The sequence below is a fragment of the Lutjanus erythropterus genome, chromosome 13, assembly GCF_056507025.1.
Source record: "Lutjanus erythropterus isolate fLutEry1 chromosome 13, fLutEry1.hap2, whole genome shotgun sequence".
NCBI classification, from domain to species: domain Eukaryota; kingdom Metazoa; phylum Chordata; class Actinopteri; order Lutjaniformes; family Lutjanidae; genus Lutjanus; species Lutjanus erythropterus.
In genome coordinates this window covers 39,216,407-39,240,056 of record NC_139329.1, presented here as the reverse complement: position 1 = coordinate 39,240,056, position 23,650 = coordinate 39,216,407, and the positions used below count along the sequence as shown (strand labels likewise).

The following is a 23,650-nucleotide window of genomic DNA, read 5'->3' as shown; positions in this document are numbered from 1 at the left end:
CACTTAATCTGAAGGGGTGTGCATAAGACTGTCATAACACCATCATAACCATGATGGTGTCTATGCAAATATTCTGCCTCCACACACTGCTTCTCTGATGTTTGTGTCCAGTTTGAATCAAACAGGACGATGATAAAACTTGACATTTTTAAAGTGGAGTCTGATGAGAGCAACGAATCCCGCTTTTTATATTTAGAACATTTTCACTGCTTCACTTTGCTGTCAGACTTTACTGAGAGGAAACAGTTATATAAGCCAAATATTATCAAACCAACCAAACTCCATTGACAAAATCAGTCATTTTAGCTCACAGAACACAGGAGTTGTTGGTCTGCTGCTGCCTCCATCTGTTGTTTTGTTTGAGTTCTTGTGTGACTCCAGTGTTTTAGAACGTTAGTTCGGATTCGCCAAAGTCACACAATAACACAAATAAACTAACAGATGGGGGCAGCAGTCGACCAACAACTCCTGTGTTCTGTGAGGTAAAATTTATGTTTTTGTCAGTGGAGTTTGGTTGGTTTTTAGAGAATGATATGTGTCTTACATAAGGGTTTCTGTCAGAAAAGTCTGACAGCGATGACCTACTGTAGGTAACTCTGACTATGGAGAGATACCTCATACAACCACACTGCAAATAATATGAACTATCCCTTTAAATATTACAAGACTCCCTCATGTTTATGTAATAATGATGTAATGTCAGTCTTATGAACACTCCTTCAAATAAAGTGTTACCAACAGAACTTATCACAGTTCATAAACTGAACAGACGGAACAGCCAAAGAACTAAAACTCAGATTGTGGCCGATAAATTATTTATTAGCGCTTATTAATCTAAATGACTACCTGAGTGTGTTTGTACATCACTGTTAAGAAAAGCTGAGAGAAACAGGAGAGAAAAGATGTGAGAGGAGATTTGGAGCTTTAACACATGATCGTCCGAACCATTGACGTGTATTAAAGATGGACGACATGACAGTGAAGCCCCCTGGTGGCTGGCTGCAGTACAAGTCATAAACCCCGCCCCCCTCCATGTTAGCAAATGGGACCTGGTCCAGACTTAAAAAAAAGTACACGTCAAATTAAATGTTTCCCAGAGACAGTTTGTTATTTTAGAGTTTTATCAACCTAATGTTTGTTGGGATATTCAGTATTTTGTGATATAAAAAAGGGGGTTTCACATCTGATTGACAGCTGAGCTCTGCTCGTCATTGTGTCAGCTGGATGTGTGGGCGGGACCTTGATACAGAGGCTCCAATAGACTCTGGCTCCAAATGATGTCACCAGAACAAGATGGCGGCGCTTGTATCCAGTATAGTTTGGACTCATTTTGGAACAGCAGGAGGACGTGGAGACGCAGCGGCCATCTTTATTTACAGTCAATGATACACATAAATAAACAGCATAAGGATAAAAGGTGGTGGTAGGTTTTGTACAGGTGTTCCACATGGTTCTATCCTTGGTTCTCTTTTATTCACCATATGCAGATGATACCATTTTAAACGCCTGTGGCAACTTCACAGTCTGCTTTTAGATCCGTTATCAAACAAACCTGTTTTAAATTCTGACATCTTAATTTTGATGAACGCAGACATAATTATTTAATGGATGTAATACTGATAAACGTTCTGCATCTTGTATCCATCTGCAAGAAAATAAACTTCACGCAAATGTTTACGTCCGTCACGTTTCAGTATCCAGTTGGTTCAGCTGTAAGGACTGACTGTTACAGGTCATCCTAACGGCGAGACATGGGCGAGAGATTATTGACTTTTCTGTATCTGTTCATAATTTTTCAAGAGAAAATCACCATGCATCTAAGAAATCGATTATTTCCCCCGCCCCTAAATGGTATACATAAACAAACAGCACATGTAAGGATATAAATCAGGTGCTCTTTAGTTTAGTACAGCTGTCTAACAAGCTTCTATTACTGACACTCTTTTATTCACCGTATGTTTTTATGCAGATGATGCTGTTTTAGACACATCAGCCTCTTCTGTTAATGTGGCAAGTCTGCAGTCTGTTTTTAGATCTCGGTTATCAAACACAAACTTGTTTTAAATTCTGACAAAACAGAGAGAGTGTTATTCTCAAGGTCGCGGCGCCGCCTACTGATCATATCTGAACTCTTCGGGACTCTCAAATTAAAATTGTTGCGTGTTAAAACTTCTTAAGAATCTAATTAGAAACTAAACTGACTTTTAAGGTGAATGTGGAACACCTGATGAGCCAATTTAAAGTTGACCTCAGTACCTCAGCTCCGCTTCTTCTTCTTTTTTTTTTTTTTCAGTGGGAGGAAGAGGAAACATATCATCCATCTTTATTTACAGTCAATGGTCCAGACAGAAAACAGCTGCTCAGCTTCACTAAATAATCGTCAACAACTCGATCCAATCACAGAAAAACTCTCAAAGCTCTTTAATTACATCACGTCTAAAAGTTCAAAGCAAAGAATCATCGAGCTGTACAAACTCCAGTCTGACGGGTGGAGACCAGGGGAGCATTTGGTGACACACTGTGTTATTGACCAGTTGCATTGTTGAATAACGGCGACGCTCAGTTCATCATTCACAGGAGGGGAGGGGGGAGAGCGTGGGGGGGGGGGGGGGGGGGGGGACAAACACACACACAAAACATGAGTTCAACCAAACACTTTGTTTGTTTTTCTTTTTTCTCCAAAATGTTCATTAATCAAGTAAAGCCAGGAGGAGCATTCAGATCAGTTTGTCACCTGCTGTGTTCAGACTCTTACATGCAGCCACTGTCCTCGCCAGGTTGCCACGGAAACGAGATCCCTGATCTCACCTGGACTAACCTGCAGAAAATAAAAGGTTAAATAAAAAAAAGGAAAAAAAACAAAACAAAAAGTAAACAGCTCTGCCTCGAATCGCACACAGTGTCTCTGCACAGCTCCAGTCAGGACTCGCCATCCTCCACGTCTTCACAGGTCCACTAACCCCGCCCACCCCGCCACCCCCACCACAACATACTCAACTTAAACACCATCAGTACACGACCCTCTGCAGCTCTGTGTGTGTGTGTGTGTGTGTGTGTGTGTGTGTGTGTGTGTGTGTGTGTGTGTGTGTGTGTGTGTGTGTGTGTGTGTGTGTGTGTGTGTGTGTGTGTGTGTGTAAGCACATGTGGAATAAGAATAAAACGAGTGGAAGCAGCAGGCGGCTCTTCACTCTCAGGCTGGAAAGGAAAAAAGTAGCACTTGATCAAAAAAAAAAAGAAAAATTCTTCAAGTTTTCTTCTGAAGGGGCGGGGGAGAATGGGGGGTGGGCGGGGTCAGGGGGCACAGAGGGGGCGGGGTTCAGTGTGGACGCACCAATCAGAGACCTTTTCCATCACAGGAACTTGCAAGCTTGGATCTTAGACACAAACCTGCCTTTTTAATGCAGCGGTGTTTATATACAGGTATAAAGTTTAGAGGTGCAACTAACGAATATTTTCATTACCGATTAATTGATCAGTCTTATTCTCAATCAACTGATTAGTTGTTTGGTCTAAAAAATGTCAGAAAATTGTGAAAAAAATTAATCCTGTCAATTGAAAAATAGATGCAAACATGTGAAAACAGGTGGAGCTCCACCTGTTTTCACGTTTTTCAACCAGTGATCAATCTGGCAATAATTTTCCCACTAATCAATCAGTTGTTTGGTCCATAAAATGTTGAAAAAAGTCCAACATGACGTCCTCAAACACCTTGTTTTGTCCACAGCTCAAAAATATTCAGAGTAAAGAAACCAGAAAATATTCACATTTAAGAAGCTGAAATTTTGACTAATCAAAGTAGCTGGTGAATAATTTAATAATTCACAACTAATCGATTAATCGACTGATCACTGCAGCTCTAACAGGTTTGATTAGTTTCACCTTGTTCTGTCTAACAGCAGCAGTAACTGAGCCCCATTTGACATATTTTTGTTTTTATTATTCTGTTCGTTTAAAAAGTTTGTTTCATAAAAATAAATTTCACATAACTAACGCTCTGCTGTAACTGAACACACCTTCTTAAAAAAAATTATTAATTATTAATCGAATATTTACTGTTAATGTTTTCAAGTATCAGTGAAGGAAAATGAAAAAAAGTTTCCACAGTTAAAATAGTGTTTAAACTGACAAAAAGATGTGTGGCTCAAAAATAAGGATCATCTGCTTATCTGGTCCGAGTTCAGGACAGAAAATCTGGAAACTGACTTTCAACGACAGACACGTGGAAAAAAAGAAATAAAGTATTAAACTAGTTTGATTATCGGTTAATTACTAAAGTAATTTTTCATGCAAAAATGGCAGAAAAAGCTGTTTTCCTGCTTTTCTGAGTTTATCATCACGTGACGGTGAATATCTTTGGAGACATTTGAAGACGTCACCTTGGACTTTATCAAATATATTTTAAATGATTTGAGTTTAAACAGGAGAAAATAAAAAGTGAAGCGAGTAGATTTCTGACTCACCATCAGCATGAAAGAAAACATCAACGTTCAATCAAATATTGATTAGTTTTGTTGAGGAAAACAAAAAATCTGCAATCCTTTGTTACATAAAACTTAAACGGAGACGTGTGATTTGAATCTCATTAGTAATGATTAACTGATTATTGATTAGGGCTGCAGCACGATTATTTTCACTATCGATGAATCTGATTATTTCCATGATTAATTGATTTAATCATATTGATACAATGTCAAAAACAGTTATAAAAGCTCCTGAGGTTAAAGTGACGTCTTCAAACTGCTCAAAACCCAAAGACTCTTCATTTACTGTCAGAACTGATGAAAAAAAGCAGAAAATTCTCACGTTTAAGGAGCTGAAACCAGGAAATGATTGAGATGATGATGATAACACTCAACAATTAACTTTCTTTCAAATGACTCATTGATAAATTGACAAACTCTTGCAGCTCTGTTACTGATTTTTTAACATTAAAATCAGTTTAGGAAATTACACCAAGTTTGGATCCCTGGTTCCTGCAGTGGAAAAGAGGCATCAGATACAGACCACACCCCCGACTGATGACACACACACACACACACACAGACAGACACACACACACACACACACACACACACACACACTATAGTGCAACTGGATGGGGTGGGTGTCCAGAGGGGCGGGGTTAAACAGGACATTGTTCTTCTCCTCTTCAGCCTTTAAAATAAAACGTCTGATGAACTGCAGCATTACTGAGAGACATGCAGTGTGTTGAGTTGGTTCAGTCTCAGCTCGTAGATGATTGGTGGAAAGTGGACACGTCGTCCAGCCTCCCGTCGTCGACTGGAGGACGCGGACACGACGTCCGGCCTCCCGACGGCGGCTCGTCTCTTCAAACGTCAGAGTTACACACGGTACAAAAAAACAAAGTAGTGCTCAATTCACTTTTTAAACACTTCACTCACACACTGTTTCACATCAAATTTCAACATCACATGGCACCGAATGCAGCACGTCGGAGTAAATGTGTGTGAGACCCTCCCCCGTCCACCCCCACCGCCGCCGCCGCCACACTCAGACATGGCACTTTGACAAACAGGAAGCTGGTCCTCCATCCGGGCGGAGAGGAGCGCAGCGCTGACTGGCCTCCGTTCAAGTAGAAGCCCTTTCTGACGAGGAATGATCGCGGTTCAGCTTCGGTCCAGCTCGTGTAAGTGCAGAGGAAGTGCACGCCGACGCCACTGACGCTTCAGGGGGGAGGAGGGTGGGGTGGGTGGGTGAGGGGGGAGGGATTCTGGTGTCCCTTCTTTTCCAGGTGGGAGACCCTGTGCAGAGTCAAAGCAGCACCCATTTCTTTGTGAGATAAGGCTTTGGCCAACGCTCTGCTGCTCTCGGCCAATAGGAGAACTACCTGCTGTACGGGTCGCCGGGGTAACTGTTAGGGGCCCCGCCCCCACTGCCAGGGAGAGGGCTATGAGAGGAGGAGGAGGAGGAGGAAGAGGGGGAAGACAACAGCAGGGAGGAAGAGGAGGGAGCCGGCAGGGAGTCGTCATCCGTTCGCCCGCCGTCAAACACGTCGTCCATGTCCACCAGAGAAAGGCCGGCGGCCCGGGGGCCCGACAGCACCTGGGGGGCCGACAGCACCTGGGGGCCCCACATGGGAGCGAGCTGTTCAGACGGGTTGGAAGCCTGGGGAGGGGCGATGAGGAGGGGACCTGAGGTGGAGGGGGCCGTCATGGCGGGGTCCGCCGCGGGCCTGGAGGCCCCAGTGCCCGTCTGGGAGCCGCGGTGGATGCGATGACTCACGATGATGTTGTTCCCGAAGCCGCCCATGGACGCCATGGTGGTGCTCTGCTCCCGCTGGACCACCGCCGTCATACCGCCCTCGGCGATCAGCCGGCGGATCCGTGCCAGAGCGTCTTCACCCGAGCCGAAGTCCGGAGACTCTCCTGGACCAACGAGAGCAACAACAGGTCACATGATCCAACAGCCACTCACAGAATTCACAGGTCACGTGACCAAAGCTGCAACACATAAAATTACCCTCAAACTATTTCAATAATAATCGATTTTATCAGTTTGAGTCAATTTTTAAACAACAAAAGCTTCTTAAATGTAAACTGAACATCTTTGAGTTGAGGACAAAACGAGACATTTGAGGACGTCGTCTTGGACTTTTTCTTCTGTCTTGTTGTCATTTTCATCTTGTTAGATCTTTTTGACTTTGTCTTACTTTGTTTTTGTCGACTTACATCTTATGTTCTTTTGTCTGTTATGTTGTTTTCTTGTTAACATCTTTTTCATTGTCTGACCTCTTTTATGTATTTTTTTTGTATTGTTACGTCTTACTTTCCTGTTTTTGTCTTATTACATCTTGTGTTTTTATCTTGTTCATGTCTTTTTCGTCTTACATCTCTGGATTATTTTTCGTTGACATCAACAGAACTCAAACTGTCGCTCATATTCTGATGCTTTTATTTTTGATTTTGGTTGCTACATATTTATTTATTTTGTCCGCCTAATTTTCATTTGTATTCATATTTCAAACAGCTCCTGTAAAACCCACTTTGCAAACTGACTCTTTACTTTTATTATCAGTGATTCGCTCTGTTTATGTCTGTACATCACTTTATAGCTGTTTTGAAAAATGCTACCTAAATATGAAGCGAGGACTCCGCTTCTCTCAGGAAACACTGATTTATTTATTCATCTTTCATGAAGTCCTGGTTCGGGCGGCAGAACATGAAGCTCTGATCTACTGTAAACGTGTAGCAGTGACATTGGATCGGTACCTGTACTGGCTGTGGACGTGTTCGCCTCTGCTGAAGCTTCACCCTGGCCGCCGTCCTGAGCTCTGCCGGCCTGTGACGCCTCCGGCTGCCCCGCCGCCGCTCCACTCGTGGATGGAGTCTCAGGAGGGACATCTGAGGAGAAAAAAACAAAAACATCAGTGAGTGAAGTCACTAAACGTCTCATCTGAGACATTTACAGACTGAAGGATGTTGAGCTGCAATTAATATTTAGCTTCATTATTAATTAGTGTCGGATCCTGACAAGAAAACAACAGTGAACCGTGTCGGCAAGTGATGCTTTACCAATATTCATAAGAAAACTTTACAGTGAGTTAGACAGTTCAAATGACACATGAGAATTTTTACTGATCTTTTTATTTTTGATGCTACAGAATAAAAAAAAACAAAAAAGAAATGCTGAGTATTTCTCTCCTCAGAGCCTCCTGCACTCCTTCAACATGGAGAGAAATGCAAAGCTTGACAGCCCTAGTTACGGTTGCTAACCTATGATTGGACAGTTGCTGTTTGGAGGCGGGGCTCGGGCCTCAGTGCTGCTGTATCAACCATTACTTGATTATTAACAATGATAACATCAGTATTGATTGTTGGAGCTGCTGTAACAGAGGTTCAGTACTTAGTGTGGGCTGCGAGACGCTGGGCTCTGATAGGTCCCTCTCCGTTTGTGTCTCGGCGTTCTGCAGCTGGATGATTGGCGTCTGGGTTCCCTGTGATGTCACAGAGGGGGCGGGGTGTCGGGGCTGAAGACCAATGGCGTTCATCAAACCCATGTCTCTGTCCAGTCTCCAGCCGGAGCGATTTGGCCTGAAACAACAACAACAACAATTATACAAAGTTGTTTTAAGACGAGGTCTGTTCACGGGGAAAACTGTAAAAACATGATCCGGTTTTACTAATTTAAACAGTTTTAGTCCATTAAAAGGATTTTTCTTTTCAGATATCAACCTGCAGCCCGTCTCTGAAAGGTTTGATGCCAGTTTCTCTTGACTAATTCATGAGTTGTTTGGTTTATAAAATGTCAGAAAATGGTGAGAAACGATGATGAAAATCTAAGATGACGTCCTCAAATGTCTTGTTTTGTCCACAAACTCAAAGATATTTTGTTCACTGTCAGAGAGGAATAAAGAAACCAGAAAATATTAAAGTTTGGAAAGAGAATTCTGACCTCCCCCCCATAAATAATTTTAGGTGAACTAACCTTTTAAAGGAGTAACTGGAATAACTTAGAAAAAGAAATGAAAATGTTTAAGAAAATTAATAGATTTGAAAAACTACTTAAAACCATGATGTTTAACAAATAAAAAAACTGAAGTATGAACAGCAGTGTGTACATGAAGTGTTTCTGATGTATATAGTTTATAATGTGAATAGATTTACTTTCTGTTTCTTTCATTTCACTGTATAAATCTAAAGGCAGCTGACTGTAGTAGTGAACGTAAAAAGGGGACGTGTGATAAACTCAGTTTGCACCTCTTCAGTCAGTATAAACTTGTTTGTAAAGCAGTGACTTATTATTGTTCAGTTCCTGTTTACTTTTATGTGTATCTGAGTCTTAAAAGATATAAAATAAACTACAAATAGGCTGCGATTTCAATCATATTGCTTGTGTTATTGATTGATTGTGTAGCCCCAGTCGTGTTGTGATGAAACTTATGATTTTGCACCGTTCATCACGATCCAGCTAAATGTAAAAAAGCATGTTTGCTTGTTGGTTTGTGCTGCAGGACCTGTCGCTATGACAACAGCTGCAGACAGCAGGACCCCGGACTTTAGGAGGAGAGTAAAATAAAACAAACACCAACAGAGTGACAGATTTCTACGACCGTCTGCGTCGCTGTGGAACCTTAAAACTGTCACGTGAGGAAGTTTTGCGTTTCGTGTTCTCACCCTGGTCTGTCGGAACCTCGAGTCCGGCTGGTTCCGCTGTTGTTGACGGAGAATAAAGGTTCGCTGCTCGACTCTGCGGGGCTCTCGCCATCGCTGCGATAGAACCTAAACACACACACACACACACACACACACACACACACACACACACACACACACACACACACACACAGGCTGGTTAATTCAGTTCCATTCAGGAAGTCTTGAAGCAGAGGAGGGGTTTCTTCGTGGAATCACAGACCACGACCTCATTAAAAGCTCTAATTGACCTCCTCCAATCAACGGTCTTCCTGTTCAGATTGACCATTAGGATAATCACATCAGCTCGGTGTCACTGTGGAGGGGGGTGGGGGTGGAGGAAGCAGCTGACGTCTTTGACTCCATGTGGACAGACGGACAAAGAGACTCGATCACATCAAGTCTGTCCTGTCACGATCTTGTCAATTGAAAAATAGGTCCAAACATGTGAAGACAGGTGGAGCGCACGGACGTACTCCACCTGTCTTCACATGTTTGGACCTATTTTTCAACTACTGATCAATCTGGCAATCATTTTTCCACTAATCGATTAGTTGTTTGGGCCATAAAATGAATTGTTGGGTTTTATTACACGACTTTACGTGTAGTAAAACCCAGCGCGTGAGTTCTGGTCGAGGGGCACTCACACGGGCCGGCAGATGACCAGGTCTCCTTTGTTGGTTCCGTAAGCGAGACCCATCCCTGGATCCGGCAGCCAGCGGGCAGAGTTGATGCTGACGTGGCGTCTCTGGTCCGGGGCCATGGGGTAAACCACGTTGAACACCATCTGAAACACGGGAACAGATTCAACGCGTGCTGCGACCGGGGCTCCGTAACTACAGGCTGGATTTATTATAATTATAATACACAAGTGTCGTGTGACACTGCAGCCGGATTCACACACTCACAATCAGCAGCTGACTTGTGTTCAGTTCTGTTCAGGAGCAGCAATACTGCAATTTAAAGACAACAGCAAGGCTAAAAACTAACTTTCAAGTGAGGACTGAGGAATATGAGAACAGATATTTTCATTGTCAGTTCGTTTGTTTATCACTTTCTGCGTAATTTATTTAATTGCTTCGTCTACAAAATGTTAATTACAGTGAAAAACGGTCAAGATGAGGTCTTTGTGTTGTCTGACGAACGCTCCAAAACTCAGGAAATTCAAATTAAATCGCATCAAACTGGGAAAAAACGGGGAATCCTCACATTTTAGAGGCTAGACTCCGTACTGCGCCAAATTACATTTCCATTATCACTTTCAGCGCGGCGAGCTGCGCCCGAGATGGACCTACTCACGAGGGACAAAGCGAGCTCGACTCGACCAAACCGTGTCGAGTCTCCTTTCTTCCCCTTGAACAAGCGAGTGTTGTGATACTGAGCTCATGTTTGTGCAGGAGAGCAGAGAGGAAGACGTTTATTAAAGTCTCTTTACGTTCAGCTCTCGGTTCTTTTGTAGCTTCTGAGTCTTTATATGTTGAAATTTAGTTTCTCTCCTGTGTCGCCGTTTGTACTTTCAGGTATCTGCTTCATTTTACTGTTTCACGTTTGCTTTCAGCTGAGCGACAGTCATGCTAAGTTACTGCTGATGAAACCCCTGAACAAAAACATTTCCTGTTTGTGCTGCTTCATAATAAAAGCGTTTAAATGATGAAAAAAATGGGCGACTTTTATTGTGACGAATTTAAATTTATCCCAGAGACGTATATCAACGGTTTATCAACCGCTTTACAGCTGCTGAACTCGAGCCTCCTCAAGCTCATCTTCAGTTAAAAGACACACCTTCAGGCAGGTAGCCCTGTTGTCATGGAAATGTAAACCGCTGCTGTGCTGGGCTGATGGGCTGAGTCAAACTGAGTCGAGCCAGTGTGTGGAAAAGGGCCACTAGTGCAGATTATATAATGTTTTTTTTCTACCCTGCTAAAAGGTTTTGAGGGGAGTTTTTCCCTCACTCTTTAGAGGGTCACAAGGTCAGGGGGTGTCACACATTTGTGATTTTTGGCGATACAAATCTATTTTTTATTTACAGGGTATCCCAAGGGCTCTCCTAATTAAATTTAAGAGACCTTTTAAATATCACTTAGCAATAAATTTCTTCAAAGACATACTGGCAAAAGTATGTACAAAAGAAAGGAAACATGGATTTTAAATCCTGGAAACAATTATCTGAACTTACAGGCATATTAATAATTCCTCATGTAAATGTTTTCCCTGTGCATCTCTGTTGTCTGTCACACTGACTGACAGAGGAAATAAAACGACTGACTGAATCTCAGTCGACTGAGGAGTCTCTGAGTGACGACTCAAACCTTCAACTTTCAGGGGACATATCTAAAAAAAACCTTTGTAAACAAAATTCAATACTTTTAAGACTTTATTTTAAGAAATTTAAATTCACTGCTTGTTTAATACTTTTAAGACCACAGAGGTATTCTGATTTATGCTTTTTTTATTATTGCTGCACAGCCAGTCTCTCTTTAAAGGCAAATAAATTGATTGATTGATTGTTAACACACTGAAAAAGGATACAGTTGCACATTAGTTAATGGTTGCTTTCTAAGACTTTGTTAAAAAATAATTGTAATGAAATTAATACAGAATTAATTAAAAGCACAAAATATATTTACTAGATCAAAATGAGTATTTTTATGCCATTTACAGAGGAAAAACTGCTTCAGGGAATAAATATTAAATGTTTTTTTGGGTCAGAGACGTTTTCATCAGATCACTCTGATCACACTGTTACTGACGGTGTTAGAATCACTTCTAGAAGCTTCTGTAGTCCAGTTAGTCGAGTTCTCAGAGCTGTTTGTCTGTCCTGCATCAGGACAGTGGTCTGCTCGCTCTGTCTCACCCTGATGGAAGTCTCTCCTCCGTGAGGCTGCTGCAGGCGGAAGACTTGCGCCACCATGTGGTCGGTGGTGGGATGCAGCAGGATCCTGCGAGAGGCCAAGCCCACCATCACGTAGCAGCCCATCGGAGACAAGCTCACAGAGATGGCATTCGGACCTGTTGGAGGAAAAATAACAAAGATTTTAATTATTGATAATCTGACTGGCAGCACAACTGGATACTGCAGAAAAATCTGAATAATTATGATCTTAAAAATGCAAAAGTGTCATTTCAATCTGACACTTTCTGAAATGGAAGTAATGTTCAAGATTTACTGTGATGCCATTTTTTGGATTAATTCACAAGTTTTGTACCTTGAATATTTGTCCAACTTCAGTTGAGTCAAATGTTGAGTCAATGAACTACAATAATTCACAGAAATATTGAATTTCTCTCAAGAAAAATTCCCCAAAAATACAGAAATCAGACGTTTTCTCATCAAATTTTACTAAATAAACACACAAAACTTATTGATCCAAAAGATTTCAAATTGTAGAAACATGTTATTTGACCTGTGTACGTTTTCCAGTTCTTGAAATTTGCTCATTCTGATAATTTCATCTGTAATTAAATTATTTCTCCAGTGCCTACATCAGTATTTTTTGTTATGATGATGTCATTTTCTATTTTATTTTAAAATGCCTCATATTTATAAAATCTGCACCATCCAAGCACAAAAACTACAGACTCAATCCTGTCTGACTTTTGGTGGTTTTTAAGTAAAGGCAAAAGAAATTTGTCTGTTGGCAACTTATTTTATGTCTTTATCTAAAAAACAAATTATTCAGTCAGATAGTAACTTCTTGTGAAACTAATGTGATTAGAGTTTCAAGCACTTTAACTAAAATCTAAGCACTTTTCAAACCTTCAAAATCATTAAAATGAATGTTTTAGCTGTTATAATTGTTTATTTTGTTTATATAGTTTCTTTTTTTGTCAAGCGTCTTTGAGTATTTTGAAAAGCGCTATATAAGTATAATTAATTATTATTATAATTTTTATTTTGGATCCACTGAAACAGGATCATGACCTGACAGTTTTCACAGGGAAACTGATATCCACCAAATCCTCGGCAGTCAAACATGTTGTATCATAAACACATCGACAGGCTGAACTTCAGAGGGAAACTGTACCGAATCTCTTGGTGTAGAGCATCTCTCCCAGGTTGTGAGGAGCCAGAGAGTAGATGGCCAGGATGCCCTCGTCTGGAAAACCCCGCTGGCTGCTGGGAATGAAGACCGCCAGCAGCTGACCGTCTGCGGAGATGTCGCAGCTCGCATCGTTGTAGATCTTACAGTTTGGCACCAGGACGTTGACGGAGGCTGGACAGGAGACAAAGACACAGACACGATCATCGACACAACCTCTAAAATTAATTTTTTTTGTCTCTTAAAGCACCACAAGCTGCAAGAGTGTCAAATAGTTGTATTATACTGGAGAGAAGGCAGACATCTCCACGGCTCCAAAACTCTGCAACTCATACCAGAATTATCTAGATGGATAAACAGCACTACAGGGAAGAAGAAAAATGTGTATTTTCAGCCTTTTCTGGCAGAAAAGTCAAACACCACTATCTCCAAACCAGCCAAACTCCCTATTTCTGTGTTTAAAGCAAAAAAAACCTACATATTTCATCACATTAATTTGCTGAAAACAACTTAGACTTAGATTTAGTACAAAAGGAAACAAAACACTGAGAATCTGCTTCTTGTTTTTACAAACTGACTGATACAGAATAGTACTCATGTTTATTTAGCTATGAATGGAATTATTGAACATGTTAAATGAAGAAAACAGACTTCTGAGTAGTGAAGCATCATATCGGCTCAAATATTCACTGTATCTGTCTGATATTGGTAATAAGAAGGTGAGGAGTTGTTGTACCGTTGCTGATCTCAGGCAGGTCAAACTTGGTGAAGTCCCACCACTGCAGACGGTACGTGGTGTTAGCGATGTTGCTGGCGACTGCAGACTGACCGTCCCCGATGGACGCACCTGAGAAAAAAATCAATGGCGTCAATGTTTAAGAGATTTCCAACAGAAGTACAGTTTGTTTTCCTCATGAAATATATAAAAACAGCGAGCAACAAACCTCATCAGCATTTGGTTTGTAGCTGCTGGTGTTTTTCAAGGTTTTCTGCAGTTTTCGACAAACTAAATTTAGGACTTTTTAAGATGATTATGAATGTAGTTGAAGAGGCGGGACAATTTAAAATCCATACCGATAAAAAAGCTCAAAGTCGTCCACACTGTGCATCATGACGGAGGAGTCGTGGTTTTAACAGAACTGAAGGCATTTTGAAGGAGAAACAAAGACTCTCGTTGTGACTCTGCAGTCAAACTGAATCTCCTCCTCACACAAGCTTGCTGGAGGTTTATTTAGTCCAATCAGAACGCAGCTCATTTGTAAACAGTCTCTCAGATGAAACACCTACACCTTCTCCAAAGTTCAAGCATCATTCAAGCATTTTCAAGCTTTTCCAGCATCTTACAATAGAAAAAATAAAGTAAAAACTACAGAATTCAGTGTTCATTTCTGTCTGCATAGAGAGTGTAAAAACTGCATATACCAATCATATAAGCAGAACTAAAATAAAAGTCAAAACTACATATTTCAGTGCAAAACTAAGCTTTAAACGACATATTTCTATGTTTTAAAAAATTAAAAACGACATTTTGTGAATGACAAATATAAAAACAACACATTACTGTTTAAAAAAGGTCAAAAGTACTTATTTCTGTCTAAACAAATGTAAAAACTACATACTGTATCTTTAAATCAGATGTTATTGTGCTATAAACCATCAACAATCATGGTGGCAGTTCAAAGTGTGTGTGTGTGTGTGTGTGTGTGTGTGTCTGTGTGTGTCTTTACCAGCGAGTACTCTGTTGACAGAGGAGTGTGTAGCCAGACCAGGCTGCCCTCTTTCATGGAAGATCCCAGCGTAGGGCAGGTACTCAGGGAGGAGGAACCTCCTGGAGGAGAACATGAGAAAACACATCAAAGATTTCTTTATTTAAATTCTGACACCATGTTCAACTAAAACCTGCTCATCAGTGCAAATTCAGATTTGCCTTCATCTTCTGAAATCTTGATGGTGTTTTAAAAAAAAAAAAAAAAAAGAGAGAGAGAGAGAGAGGAGGGTCTGCAGACTCACCGTGGGACGAAGCGACCCAGCGAGGGTGCAGACATCCGGGCGTTACGCGGCGTCCTGTGTCTCGCTCTGTCTCCGTTATCACTGCGGAAGAGAGGAGAGACAGGCTGCACTGAAGAGCTGAACTACAAACACAACATCAGTTTTCAGGGTTCAGCTCTTTTCTAAAGATCAACGTGTTTTTGTGTAAAACAAATGTCACAACTAGATATATTTGTGTAAAAAAAACAAAAAAAAACAGTAAAAAGTGTAGAAAACCTTCAGGCAGCAGCTTCTCATGTTCAGACGGCGCAGACCGCAGTGTTTACCAGGAGAAATGACAAAGGTCACGAGCGATGCACCGACTGGAATTTTCTTTGCCGATTCAGATTTCCAATTTTTTGTTTTTCATGACATGAACCGTCTTCCAGAGTGTGTGTGTAAATTTGACAGACACAGAATCAGATATCTGACGCGAACCAGCGAGATCGGTGTGTCTTTAAACGTCACATCAATTTAATTTCTGTCAGTTAATCTTTCATTCATGACACATTGATAACTTAGGCTTAACAGCTTATTGAGAAAGACAACGGGACAGTTGGACATCAGTTGACATGTTGTCTTGACACAAATCAGTCACTTGCATGTCACAAAAACTCCTCAGTCTGAATATAAATACAAGTTTTCTCTGTCTCAGACGACGTGGACCGTCTCTGTCCACGAGTTTAAATCAAGTAAGAGACACAAAATAAAAACTTACTCCAGCTCCTCAAAGTCCACATCGCTGTTGTCCATGGAGCTGGACGGGTTGCTGGCGGGGCTATCGGACGAAGACGACATGGCCCGCAGGCGGTTCTGCTGGTAGCGAAGCGACCGCTGGCGGATGCTGTCCCGCCTCGACAGATACTGGATCATTCTCTGGGCGTAGTAAGCAGCTGGAGAGAGCCTGGACAGCATGGAGGACATGTTCAGGTTCATTCTTTCAGCAACAACACGTGACAAGACACAGGAAACTCAGGAATGTCTCTGTGTGGAGCCTCATCAGAGGAAAAAGACACCAGAAACAGATACTTGATACTTGAGTATTGACCACATCTGAATATATAAAGAACTTGTTTTTTTGTGTCCTCTCTAATCTCAGAAGCAGTGAGGGTTTAACAGGGAAGAGACATGCGTCTACAAACTCAGTGACCCCTGGCTTCCTGCCCTGGCACAGGGAGTCCCTCTTTAATCCACTGTTATGAGAGGTGTATCACAGAGTCTGTGCAGTGAGCACTTGGCTGATGGTCAAAGACACGTCCTGCAGCTGAGCTTGAAAATCGTTCAATAAAATAATTACGAGGTTGTATTAACTTGTAAAACAGATGCCACAGAGTCGGCCTTAACAACTACTGTAACTGCTGACTGTGCAGTTTATTATACAACAAACCTTCGTCACCCGAATGATTCAGACTCTCCAGAGAAAAAGCAGTCGCGCAGATGACTGCTAATTCCCTCAAACATCTAATCATCTAATTATGTTAGAAACAGTCTGGTTCACACGTGTAGATGAGTAATCATCTATTCTCGAGAACTGGGATAAATCCTGTCATACCCCAAAAATAATTATAATAATTACTAATCTGTCTGTGTGTCAGAAAACAGCCTCGTCCCAAATAAGAATTCACAACTTCAAATAATTTAAAAATGTGTTAAAATCCTTCAAAATATAAAACTAATTATACCTACTGATAACACAGGTGTAAAATATGCTAATATAATCATCTTTGTTTAACAATATATCATTTCTGAAAATGCTGGTCCTTTAAAGTTTAAAGTTGTGTCCCAGATGATTTATTCAGGCATAAAAAGGGTCAGCTATACCCTCAGGACCCCTGTCTCACTTCCTGGTTTTAAAAAATGCAGGAATACTGCTCAAACACTAGATTTTTTAGAAAATTCATTCAATAATATTTCTATCAGTTGTGTCTCAACCATAACATGTCGACTCTGTAGTTCTTCTACATCTAAGTTAAAACAAGAATTATGGTTTAAAAATGTGTGTTCTGATTAACATTAAGAGACTCTGAGACACTTTAAAAAATAAAATGGCTGCTCATTATGATAATGGTGTGGAATGAAAAAATTTTACTTTCTGTCAACTGTTTGATGGAAATTTGCCGTCAACATTTAATAAAAAAAATTCACAGAGGCTGGCACAGTACGAGATTTAACAGCCGAGAGTTTGAGCTTTTTTCCAGCAAAACTGAAGAGTAAAAATTGAAACGCTCTCAAAATACAGATTTTATTCCATGAAAGCCCCTGCATCTCTGTGGTGTTGCACCGGACATTTAAATTTAGGTACATTTTTTTTATAATTTTGTTTTAAATAAAAAATGGTTCAGTATTAGACCTGATGCTTGTTTCAGGTCATCATTGACGTGTGAATTTCTTCCTTGCGCAGCAGTGAAGGTGTTCTTGATATCTTTGTTTTTGTGACAACAGGAAGTGTGGCTGTGTACCTGGCTGGGTCGGGGTAAATGGGATGGTCTCTGGATCCTGACATGTCGTAGCGAGACAGCGATAACAGCGATGATTCCAACAGTCGCCTGTTTGAAGGAAAAGACGGATGTTATGAGAGATAATTACCCCGTGGCTAAAAGCAGATGTTAAAACTAAAGCCCCTTTTACACCGGAAAAAAAAGTCCATCAGAAGTGACATCTTCAGTGTGAAAGGGTCCAATCAGCATTTGTTCATGGGTCACGTGACTCTACAGAGTGGACACAGATTTTTACCTCTTTTTCACTTCAAACCACAGAGATTCAGTTAGAAGCTACTAAAACCTCTTCCTGTCTGCTCTCCTGCTGCACAGACGTAAGCGGAGTCTCAGCTTTCCAGGGAACATCAGAAAAAAAGACAAACTCGTCTATCAATAGAAAAGGAGTCAATCATCCATTTTTAGCATAAATTTGAAAGATGAACCAAGATGGTTTTGCAGAGTTTTATTGTGTTTCTGTCAAGTTTGAATGAAGCAGACGATGAGGATGTTCAAATTACAGTTGGTGAGTCTGGTGAGTTTGGTGAGGGCAATAAAACAGCTGTTTCTGGTTAAACCAGGGGTGAGCAGCCTTTACTAACAGAAGAGCCTTTTTTTCCACAAACGAAAAAAAATCTGTAAAAAAAATGAAAAAAAAATAAAATGTGAAAAAAAAGAAACGTTACTGATCTCTATATAATTTTTTTAAAGCCACAGGGAGCCAGTAGCAAGGGGCTAAAGAGCTGCATGCAGCTCCGGAGCCACAGGTTAAAGAAAACATCTCTGAACTTTAGTGATCTTTTCCATAATGTTGTCAGACACTAACAAGAACAATCTGAGACTGTCAGAGATAAAAACAGTCATCAGCTGTCCTGCATTCTGTTTCTATCACTCTTCTCTGCTTCCATCACAGTTAGTTTTGTGATTTGTGGTGCTTAAAGACTGAGATGTACATACTTCTAACTTCACATTTGCATACTGATTGGGAACCACAGTTAATCACAATATTATCTAAACTGCAGTACGGCCAAGTGCAAAACCTAAATCAGCAGAACCAAAACTGAATATTTTTGAAAAAGGAGAAATTAATGAAAAAAAAACATCATTATAATGAGGTGCTGCAGAGATGTCTTGGCTGAAAAATCTTGTTGTCCAGATGCAACAAAACATCTGGAGAACTGTTTGTTTCAGACCTCATCAAATGTCACAAAAGTTTGGTTTTTTTCAGTAAAAATGAAAATGAATGTAAAAATGATTATTCCCATTAACTGTAATGCATAAGGCAACATCAGTCACAATAATTGTAATATGACTTTTTTCCAAATCGTGCAGCTCTACACATCATGGCTACCTCACGTATACTGCGTCCACTTAGAGCGATGACTTGAGTGCGTCCTCAGATTTCAACGCTACACCAACAGGCAGAATCTCAGTCGACCGAACGGTCTCTGACTGATGATTCAAATCTTTGACTTTCAGGGGGAAACTCTAAGAAGATTTATCCAAAGTCAGATATAAACTTTATGTATCATAATGTGCACAGTGAAAGAGACGGTACCTTCTCAGGGAGTCCTCGTCTGGGGGGTCAACAGGCATTTCTTGGCTTAAGGCCTCCGGTGGCTCAGCCGATCTGCCAGCAGCGGCCTGCCGGTACACCCTCTCCCACTGGGCCGTGTCCTGGTTGTACACCAAGCCCACCGTCTGCTCTCCGGGCTGGCTGGGGGTCGGCGCTATCGGGAAGGCCACTGTCCCTGTTCCTCCACCTCCGGGGGGAGGCGGCTGCTCGCTGGGCTCCGGAGGCGCCCCCCTCCTCTCTTGGGGTGGGGCTTCTAGTGTCCTCCTGCCCTCCTCTGGCTGCCAAGGTGAAGAAGAAGAGGGGAAGGAGGAGGAGGAGGAGGAGGGCTCCAGGGTGGAGGCGGAGGTGGAGGAGGCCTGGTTGGTGCGTTCCCAGCGCTGAGAGTCATGGTTGAAGGTGAGCAGGTTGTGGCACGCCCGGCAGCGGTTCAGATGTCCCCGGGAGGCCGGGGGAGGGACGTTGTTCTCCAGGCTGTGGGAGGAGGGAGGAGGGGGGAGGGGAGGCTGGTAGTGGATGATGGTGGGGGAGGAGGTGGAGGAGGAAGAGGAAGGTCCAGGTCTCTCTGGGTCCATGTTATTATTTAGCAGCTCTTGGCTCTGCTCCTGACCTCCATCCGCCATGCCGCCCCCTAAAGGCGGCTCCAGGTCCTGCATGCGATCAAACTCCATGAAGTAGCGACTCAGGTTGCACTGCAGCACGTTACGGAAAGACGCCGTGTTGCTGCGAGAACCGTCCCAGAACGGGTGATGACCGCTGCTTGTACCAGCGCCGTCTCGGGCCCCCGGCTCCCCTGGTTGAGGGAAACCCCGCCCCTCAGAGGCAGAGGTGTAGACGGGGGACTGAGACGAGCCGTCCTGCTGACGGAGCACCGACAGCAGGCTGATGGAGGAGGAGGAGGTTCTGGGAGGCAACATGCCTGGACCCACCCCGCCCTCCCTCATACTGAGCAGGTTACGTGTCCAGTCAGGTCCTGGTCTAGAGGTGGAGTGCGGCTCGAGGCCACTCGACGCCGCGAGATTAAGAGAAGTGCCGGCACTGTAGTAGACGGAGGTAAAGGCCGAGGGTCGCTCTGAGGGCTGCCTGGGCTCCGTACGGGCCGAGGAGAAGGTGGAGGCTGAGGGAGGCTGGGGAGGGTCAGATGACACCCTGGGATCAGATGGGGGCGCCGTGGCAGCCAGGGAAGGATTGCGACTGATGGAGCAACGACTACACAGACAAACCATGCCCAGATGCTGGGTGCAGCCCGGGAAGGGCGGCCCGCGCTCGGAGCCGGGGTACTGTGCCAGAGGCATGCTGGGAGATTCTCCCACATTGCTTCCACTGTCACCGAGAGGGCGTGGCTGCTCGCCTCCGGCCTGAGCGCCCGGGGAGCGAGATGACAAGATGTGGAGGAAGTTGTGGAGGATAGGTGTGCGGCGAACTGGCTGCGAAGGCAGGAAGGAGCGCTGGCGGAAGTGAGGCATCTCGACGCTGTCCATCGGAACCTCAGAGTCCTCCTCATTCTGAGAGAAACACAAGCAGATGTGATCGATAACAAATCTTACATCTCTCTAACGCAGCGTCTTTACCATCATCGGTTCACAACTTCAAATTTAATTTTGAAGAAAAGAAAACGAAACTAGAACGGCTGATCGTGTTTCTCTTTATAAAAAGTTCCCTCAGATGTCCTGGTCTACCATCATGAGCTCGTTTACAGATTTAATGGAAGATTTTCATCACGTTTATTGCATTTCTTTGTTTTTACTGACTTGTTGTTTACTGCTCATTGTATGAAGGACAAGGTTTACAGCTCTGAGACATTAATGACAGAAACATGGTACTCACCTGCTGATTGGATGGATTCACGATCGCCGTCAACAGGTTGTGACCAAGAGGGTCAAACCTCACCAACCTGAAAAGAACGAGGACAAAATAAAAGACAGTTTCTGTTGACATGTTCACAGTTTTATCAGTTTTAAATTAACGGCATGATCAAAACAAACAAATGAAGGCCAGCTGTTGATCAAATCAGGGAAAAAGTCTAACTGACGTACAGCTGCTGTTGTTGTCGATTTATTTTTATTGTATTGATCTGAATTTATGAAGACGACATGCGCCCACAGAGGACGTGTTGAGGAAATAAAGGCCTGGCTCCGCCCACACACACCAGTGAGGTTAATAAAAAGAGCTGGGATGATATGATTACCTCCTGATTCAATTCTATCACGATATTTAGGTGTAGATTCAATATGTGTTGAGATTCTTATTATATTTTTAAGTTCAATATTAAGATTTACTGCAATTGTTTTTTGCTTTTTTTAACACTGGACCGCAGGAATGTGGAGCAGGAAATGTGTGCCTGAAAGTTTATTATTAATTTATTATGCTAATTTCTGTTAGCGTGTCAATGGTAATTCCCATTACATGTTAGCATCAATCTAACTGAATAAGTGGGAGATATTTAGCATATATACAAATCAATTTGAGAATTTAAAAAAAAGAATCATGACACTTAATAGAATTGATTTTTTATGATATACTGTTGGAAAAGAAAATATAATTTGAAACAAAGACTTGTTAATAATGTTAATATACAAAAATAAAACAATGCAGAAGACATGGAAATCTGTGTTGAGGTCATTTTAATCTGTTATTCTTATTTTGGGATTTGGGCTGTGTCCACCACAGTGACATGGTCCTCCTAACTCAACTCTCGGGTGACATCACAGCTGCTGTCCAACCCACCGGACTCTCTCCGTGTCGCTGCCCGTCTTGACCACGGCGAAGGGCTCCGGTCGGCTCCAGTCCCAGAAGTGGAGCTCGTTGTTGGTGGCGATGAGGAGCAGCTGAGCAGTCGGGTGGAAGGCCAGGGACGCGATGGCAACATTGCTCTCTGTAAACCAACTCTCACTACCACCCTGCAGAAACAAAGGACACAAACTCATCATTATCACTGCAGATAATCAAATACATACAGATTTAATCTGGCTACCTTATAAACTTCAGTAGTGAGTAAATCCTTGAGTGTGTATTTTAAATCACTTTAATTTAAAACAACAAGAGCAGTCTTATGTTTCACAGTCGTGGTGGGGAATATTGGGCCACAGACAGCTGCAGGGCTGATTAATTTCTCTATACATCTATTAAATGTAAAAAAAAAAAAAACACAGTGAAACATGCCCTCAAAATCCAGCATCCAAGGTGATGTCATCTTATTTCTTGTTTTGTCCAACCAACAGTCCAAAACCCAAAGATATTCAGTTTACTAGACCAAGAAAAGAAGTAAAGTCTGACATTTATCAATTATCAGAATAGTTGCTGATTGATTTTGTTTCGTTTGACTCATCAATTTATCAACATATCCTTAATTTCTATGGAGGAAGTGACGCACACTTCATCAAAATTATTAACACAATGAGTACATCATGTTGTACCTCAAAGGTTTGGTGCCACAGGAAGGTTCTAATGAGGAACGCAACTACTGATTATATAGAAAAAAAAAGGAAAAATGCTGATCAGTGTTTCCTCTAATGTCTTGTTTTGTCCTCAACCCAAAGACATTCAGTTTACTGTCAGAGAGGAGTAAAGAAACTGTAAAATATTCACATTTAAGAAGCTGAAATCAGAGAATTTGGGCATTTTCCTTTAAAAAAAAACCAAAAAAAAAAAAACTGGCAAGAATAGCTTGTGATTAATTTAACAGCTGTCACCTAATCAAGTAATCAATGACAGATTGTAGATCTAGATCCAGCTCTTGCTGATACTCACATGCAGGTCCCAGATGCGGACTTCGCCATCAAGGCACCCGGAGGCCACCAGGCCGGGGATTGTGGGGTGAAAGGTCACACACCAGGGGGTTCTGCGGTGGCCCACTAAGGAATGTAGGCACTTTCCAGTCTTCACCTCCGTTATGTAAATGTTGTGGTTGACGTGTGTGGAAGCCATAAGAGTCCTGAGAAGCAAAAAGAGTCCACAGCACAAACCGTTCAATAAATGTCAAGGTTAGTTCTGATAAGTGCCTGATAAATAGACAGATGTGTGGCAGCTGTGTGTGAACACTCAGGAAGTCACAATATTAAACTGATCAAAAGCAGCTTTCAGTTTCAATAATCGAAATCAAATGACAGTTATCAGGAGATAAAACCAATGATGTGTTAATCTTTACATATCAGGACTCTGACAAAATGTTTAAGTAGAAAAATCAAACAGAAGCGATGATGGACTGAATCCATCGCTGGCTGTCTTTTTGGAGCAATTTTCATCATTTTATTTTGGTAATGTAACAGTTTGCAGAGTGACGTCTGCTGCTCAGCAGTGCGCTCTAATGTGCCAGTTAAGGTTGTCTTAGTTCAGTAAAAGAAACTTAAATTCAGAAGGGTTACGGTTGTATTTCTCTGTTTA

The 23,650-nt window shown here is 42.1% G+C and overlaps 1 protein-coding gene across 2 annotated transcripts in view; it reads right to left on the bottom strand.

Moving 5' to 3' along the window:
* Positions 1-798: 798 nt before the first annotated feature.
* ambra1b (autophagy/beclin-1 regulator 1b) overlaps positions 799-23,650 on the bottom strand; it is a 30,330-nt gene continuing 7,478 nt past the window's right edge. For both annotated transcript variants that reach the window (XM_084733596.1, XM_084733594.1), the window contains exons 4-19: positions 23,018-23,201; positions 21,995-22,167; positions 21,095-21,161; positions 19,253-20,772; positions 17,680-17,766; positions 15,939-16,124; positions 15,203-15,283; positions 14,920-15,020; positions 13,929-14,039; positions 13,178-13,366; positions 12,007-12,161; positions 9,800-9,939; positions 9,135-9,239; positions 7,864-8,051; positions 7,230-7,361; positions 799-6,386 (exon numbers count right to left, since the gene is read on the bottom strand). In XM_084733596.1, the coding sequence (XP_084589722.1) occupies positions 5,845-6,386; positions 7,230-7,361; positions 7,864-8,051; positions 9,135-9,239; positions 9,800-9,939; positions 12,007-12,161; positions 13,178-13,366; positions 13,929-14,039; positions 14,920-15,020; positions 15,203-15,283; positions 15,939-16,124; positions 17,680-17,766; positions 19,253-20,772; positions 21,095-21,161; positions 21,995-22,167; positions 23,018-23,201 (3,961 nt within the window). In that variant the 3' untranslated portion in view covers positions 799-5,844. The remainder of the gene's footprint in view (positions 6,387-7,229; positions 7,362-7,863; positions 8,052-9,134; positions 9,240-9,799; positions 9,940-12,006; positions 12,162-13,177; positions 13,367-13,928; positions 14,040-14,919; positions 15,021-15,202; positions 15,284-15,938; positions 16,125-17,679; positions 17,767-19,252; positions 20,773-21,094; positions 21,162-21,994; positions 22,168-23,017; positions 23,202-23,650) is intronic.